The 6468-nt window shown below is 33.3% G+C and overlaps 1 protein-coding gene across 1 annotated transcript; it reads right to left on the bottom strand.

The window, feature by feature from the left end:
* Positions 1-350: 350 nt before the first annotated feature.
* On the bottom strand, positions 351-6450 carry LOC117344047 (ORM1-like protein 3). Its single transcript, XM_033906646.1, has 4 exons — positions 6379-6450; positions 2943-3127; positions 1871-2022; positions 351-1470 (listed from the first exon to the last, which is right to left on the bottom strand). The coding sequence occupies exons 2-4, from the start codon at positions 3114-3116 to the stop codon at positions 1335-1337; spliced, it is 462 nt and encodes a 153-aa protein (XP_033762537.1). The 5' UTR covers positions 3117-3127; positions 6379-6450; the 3' UTR covers positions 351-1334.
* Between the last annotated feature and the right edge of the window lie 18 nt (positions 6451-6468).

The following is a 6468-nucleotide window of genomic DNA, read 5'->3' as shown; positions in this document are numbered from 1 at the left end:
TACGTAAATGTGCATGTAATTAATAACATGCATCTTTCAATGAGTCGTCATTTCACGTAACGGTGTTACAAATTAAGCCGATATCCGTGTTTTACCCAATACAAGTGTTAATGATGTAAATTACCGATCATAAATTTATTACATGTATTTGAGATTGATTAATTATCGTATCACGTACTGTATGTTTGTGCATAATTCTGTAACATTTAGGTCGTAGAGAAAAAGCAATGTACCGTTATAAAAACAAAAGCTACACATTGTAACACAGGTAAACACCCGGGGGTATGACCTGGCAGCGGTCGCTATGACTACGCACAGTGTCAAGCGATAGTATGTACAGCTGTCGACACGGGTGACTTGCTCCGACATTTTTTTTCTCCTCATGGTGAAAAAATTGTCCGTATTATTGAGGGAAATTTACTAATGAAAAGTATGTTCCGTTCCCAAAATGGGCTTCCGGAATCGGACTCCGAATTTCCTGACTGGTGAGTACAAATAACTTTACGGAAATCCGTTCCAGTGCATTTTCGTCCGGACTGTGAGTTTTCCGGACTATCGGCGTCCGGATTATCGCGGGTCCACTGTATTCAAAAACAACTTTTCCTTTTTTTATATGTTCAATGCTAAAAGAGACCAAGTGAAGTTTATCAACTAAAAATATATCTCCCAAAGTAGACTTGTACTACAAGAGAAATTCAAGGGAAAACTAAATAAATTGGCAGCTTTGATAGCAAGTTTCTGAAATGACTTATTACCTCAAACTGTAAATATACTTTATACTTCACTGATACAAAAATTCCATTGAGAACTTATTTCAATTTCAAGTAAATTAATTCATACATACAAAACCTTCTTGGTAATGCATACATGATGGACTTTTGGAATATTTGTTTTGTTATCTTATTAGAATTTTTGTTTTTATTATTTAATTCTGAACTTCTTGAATTCATGTTTTTTTTATACATTTGTACTTCTATTTTCAGTCAGGTATTGCACCTTTTGATTAAATTATTTATTCAATGGAAAAATAAATTTAGAAAATACAATATTTTGAGATTTCAACACTGACAGCCTCTGACTGGGTTAAGGAAAAGATTCAAAACATTTTCAAGTCAAATATTAAAATACTATAACATATAATTGCTCTACAAAGGCTTACTTCTCAACACTGTACAACATAGCTTACTATGGCTGCCTGATCAGTGACATAAAAAGTTCCCTCAGTGAATCTCTTTCCACAAAGTATTTCTGTTTTGCTCCCGTGGTACTACGAACACTACATGGTTCAACATGTCTTTTGTCTTTAAATCATCACTCTTTTGATCACAGGTTGATCAAAATTTGTTGAATCCAAAAAGTCGGACACCATGGAATTGTGGGAATTTTGGAACGACACTCCAGCCTAGTGCAATGGCATTGATTATAAAATGTACTTTGTCATACTTTGTGTAGAAACTTGCCAGGAAAAACCTGAAAAAATAAAGAAAATATTTAAAGGATAGTTGTTTGGTGTTCTCCCTTTTATTCTGCAGCAAAATTTCCTGAACTGGTGAAATTTGATCTGAATTTCAACACAGCATTTAACATTACTGTTTAATGTAGTGTACATTTATCATAACTGAATGGTCAATGTCAATCTCATTTTCTTGGAAGTGTCCTCTGTCAACTCTTAAAGTTTCTACAAATCACATTTTTTTCTGACTTCATTAATAAATGAGATTTAAGAAATTCATATTTACTGTGTTATGAATTGATTTAATATCATGGATTTTTACATAATTCATTAGATCTAATACAAATGATTTGTATATAATAATATCAATGATTATCAATCATTATAGACCTAACTTTACCTATCATCAATACTTACAACACAATTGGAACAATTGTTAGGAACTTTTTAGTAGGCGTGAATTGCCGACCATAATCAATTTGTTCCCACTGAGTTTGTGTTCGAGCTTGTCCCTGTTCTGGTGTACCCCATGGGGTGCCTTTTGTAACATGCAAACAATAAAACATTCCCTGCAAAATAATAAATAACTTTTCATTAGTTTCATTATAGATCATCAGATGATTTTCAAGGATTTTTCAAACTATTTTGCTACAAAGCCTATACATTCAAGGAAATCAAGAAATGACCTTTTCAGCAAATAAAAAAAAAATAATTAAAAAAAGAAAAGAACACTGAAATCAGTTTATAAATTATCATATGATATCCAACCAACTGGTATTAGTTTCAACGAAAGGCATGATATGTTTCAAACTATTTTGCTACAAAGCCTATGAAAAGGAATTCAGAAGAGATCTATGCAGCAAAAAAAACCCCAAAAAACCCACACTATTAACAAGAAATATCTTTAAAATAAACAGATAAATGGCACAGTTAATACTGATGGTTATAATGTAAAACTGCTTGTGAAATAAATTAACAAACTAATGCTTTTCAGCACAGATAACAAAATTATATCTGTTGAATCATTTCTGGTGATAACAGAACTGCATTTGAATCAGGAATATAATTTTATTAGTGCGTCATTTGAAAAGATACACCACTTATTAAGCTTGCATTCAATCTTAACTTTGAAAATGTACATCCACTTATTCAGCTTGCATTCAATCCTAACTTTGGTTCGTTTTTAACTGCATATCTGCATTTTGCATGACCGCTACATTGGCCAACCACATACTTCATCTAATTCTTGACCAGTAACGCCACCTGTCGCGTCATTTCCGGGGCCAAAAGAATATTATATGGCTATGCCGAATTTTTTTTTTAAATTTGTCACATTTTCTGTACTAATTTCATGTAAAATTCCAGAACTTGGTATCATAATCCATGCCATTGGTCAGCATTTGCATGAGATAAAATTATAAATGAGTTTGAATCTTCAAGAATTTAATCACTAAAGATACATTTGTATTTGGTTTGTTCTGATCCTTACCACATCGTGTACAATATTTGTCAGTGTCCATGCTACAGCTACAGAGAAAAACGGAACACTAAGGAGCATAAGATGGAAAAGGAGGATAACCAGCGTGTAAGTGAACCAGATTCCCTTGCTATTTAGGTAGGAGTGGGTAGGGTTCTCCTCACTGGTGGCTGTACCTATGTTCATCTTGGTTGATTCTGAAACAAGAAATATCACAGAACTGGAGAAATTAAGTTAACATGTATGTATATATATGTACATCATAGTGGACAATAGAATCACCTTATATAATTACTAGCTCAGGCTAGTGGGAATTTCCATTTAGCCAAGTAGTAGGATATCCGTTTAGAGAATTAGGGGTCATAGTTCAAGTCCAAGCATGAGCAGGAAATTTTTCATTACTAAGTACAACTACATGTACTTAAGTTAACTTCTTCCTATCATAGATTTGGTGATATTGACTACTCCAAGTGTAATTATAACCTAATTAAAGGAGATTGATGGGATTTTAGAGAACTAAAGAATCTGATTTGTGGTTGTTTTCAGGAGCAGAGACTTAGTGAAGAAGAGACAAATGTAAAAGTGGATAACCTTACTAGCTTAGGCTAACTGGAATATCCCTATACTGAATTTAGCCTATATATATATATATATATAGATACTGGTTATGTTACTAGTAACACCAGTAAATACTAGCAAGGTGCTTCCTAACAACATGGTTGGGGTAACCTCTTTAGCTACATGCTCCCATCTAGGAAAGATCTTGCCAAGTTTTCAGGGTTTAGAGTCTGAATGCTTCTTGTGAAAGAAACACCAAGTATTCTTGCTAAAGCCCCTACAAAGGCAACTATGTAACGGAAATCATTATTAATCATATGAAGTTTGTTTCAATGCCTTCGCAAGGATCGGTGATTTACTAGCCATACCCTCAAACAATTGAGGTTCATTCTCTCTAGCCAAACAGGATATTGTGTATAGTACCTAGCTACTAGGGTTACATATGATATGATGTACATTTGTATATAGAGAGCGGGAGATCACTAGTTCAAATCTCAATATGGACAGGATATTTTTCATTCCTCCTGCATGACCTATATATCCAACAGATATTTTATGCCACGTGTTTTCTTTGATGAAAATGCAATAAAATACAAGCATATAACCAAAATTTGGATATTCATCATTAAAGTTTAGTCATGAACAAACAGTTGGAAAAAAATATTCAAAGCGTAACATTTTAAGTTAAACAGTTCAAAAATGAAAACTTGTATTTTTATTTAATTTGAACTTTATTCATAACTTTCAATCTGACTAAATGGAACTAATTAAGTTAACAGTATACAGTTATTTCATGCTTTAATGGTCAGTAATGAAAACTATTTCATCAAGGTAGCCGGAACAACCCGATGAACCATTTCTCAAGGTTGCAGGCTAAGATCTTAGAGTTCATCTTGTAGGTTCCAACACCTCACTGAAAAAGTTTTGATTGTGGATTATATTTCAGACATAACACATCTTGGACAGGTCCTATTTCCTGAAAAAAACTCAGATATAGGCCATTTCAGAAAGACTGTCTTGGAAAACGCATTTATTTATTTGTTTATTTATTTGATTCAATTCAACAGACCCAAGGGTCCAATTACAGAATTGATAACAATGATAACAAAAGTATAGTAAACTATCACAGATTAAAAGTATATGTATGTACGTGCATGTAATATCAATGTATAAGATTAATTATAGTATAATATAGTAGGACATGTAGTACACAAACATGGAATTATTTAAAACATACTGCCTTTATGCAAACCCTTAAATGAAGACAGTGTACACTGAAAAACACAGTGAGTGCACTTACATTTCAGTTAAAAGTTCTAATTACACGATTAAAAGTTCTAATTTCTAACATTTATCCAACCATAAGGTCACTTATAATTAAATTGCAAAGAAAAGAGGAACATCAACATTTTCTTGGAGATAAAATGCCAATCTTTTCTACAAGATATGAAAGTCAAACAGCCCATGAACACATTTATAAAAGAAACAAAGATCAAAATATTGACGTCTGCTTTCTAGAGAAGGCAAATTAAGATGTTTACAAACATTGGAATAAGAATGACAATGAGAATCAAAATTTGCTTTGAAGCATAAGAATTAAACAAAAATTTCTCTGGATAGTTTTAACTTTGTGTACATGCATATTAAATGTAGATTGGTATGAAGATCTCGCTACAATACTCCAACCAACTTTATAAGCTTCTAACTAGATGTACAAGGACCTTACTACAGATACATTTGTAAAAGGAAAGTCTTCAAAGACCAAGCATTTGCATACTCTTTGACACTACTTTTGTAACACGGTGGGAGAAATTAAGGTTTTCAGCCAAACCAAATTCTGAAGTAAAGTCCTTCAAATCTGCAACTTTGACTAAGAGCCTACCGCCCATATACATGTAATAAGAAAACTGAATAGGTTTGTATTTCATGGAGAAGTTAATGGTTTAAACTTGACCTGCATATGTCACATCAGTCAAAAAACGCTGTTAATGTCATTTTGTAGTTATATTATTCACAATCTAACACAGATGTTATATTATTACATTGCCCTGCAGGTAGGGCTTTAGAATTGTACCTACTGCCCCCATTGCATGATCGTAAGAGGCAACTAAATTTGGGATCTTATCTTTTCTCTTCTTTCTTTAACAACTTTCTTCTTCAATATAATGTCACCCTTGACAATACCTCACTTTTGGTCTTTAGTTGAGCATTCGTGTGAGGAAGGCTTTGGGTTGTCCCCTAGCAGAGACATACCACAGTCTTTAAAAATGGCAGTTGCCCTCTGGTCAGTGAAAATTGTTGACCTGACTTTTTATTTATGATTTTCTAGCAACCTTCTTGAGAAACAGGTTGAATTCCCAGGTTGAAATTACTGAATTTAATTGTACAGTCGGGTAACAATCAATATTATTTTAATAACATAAGTCATTGAACATTTTGTCTAGCTCTATGTACTATGCATTGTTCTTGAGTTCGGTGAAGGGGATTGTCCCAATCCTGTGTGCTGAAATAAACTTAAAACAGTAAATTAAAATTATACGGAAAATGGTTATGTAAATTCAATCCCAAATTACAGTATTATAATATGCCAGTGCAATGTTTTGATGTCTCGTGACAACAATCCATTCATAACCAGTGTTTTAGACAGACGTTTGACTAGCATTTCTTCGGAACCGAGTAAGGACTATTAAACTCTATAACCTTGTCGTTTGCGAGACACTTGACAGACGGCCGAATGGTTCATCAATAACGCTGTTGTCACGGTAGGGTGCCTAGTTTGTAGTCATATTATATCAACTAACGAAATGACGGTAACCGAATGACTTTCTGCTATTCGATATTTACTTCAACGTTTCTCTACTTGTATTCGTTAGTCATTTTGTTAACTTACCATGAAAAACAACCCAGAAGATTATTATTACGTTATTTTCAACTATCCGGAAGTGAACAGTTTACTACGCATGCGTATATATCAATGCCT

Source organism: Pecten maximus, chromosome 15 (genome assembly GCF_902652985.1).
Source record: "Pecten maximus chromosome 15, xPecMax1.1, whole genome shotgun sequence".
NCBI classification, from domain to species: domain Eukaryota; kingdom Metazoa; phylum Mollusca; class Bivalvia; order Pectinida; family Pectinidae; genus Pecten; species Pecten maximus.
Note: the sequence above shows the minus strand (reverse complement) of the source record. Positions and strands in the feature narration are given on the sequence as shown.

Bases quoted from the DNA above. Each gene is read 5' to 3' on its own strand.
- LOC117344047 (XM_033906646.1), bottom strand. From the start codon at position 3,116: ATGAACATAGGTACAGCCACCAGTGAGGAGAACCCTACCCACTCCTAC. The intron at 2,023-2,942 runs GTAAGGATCAGA...ATTATTTTGCAG, and splicing joins CAAATATTGTACACGATGTG to GGAATGTTTTATTGTTTGCA. The intron at 1,471-1,870 runs GTAAGTATTGAT...TTATTTTTTCAG, and splicing joins ACAATTGTTCCAATTGTGTT to GTTTTTCCTGGCAAGTTTCT.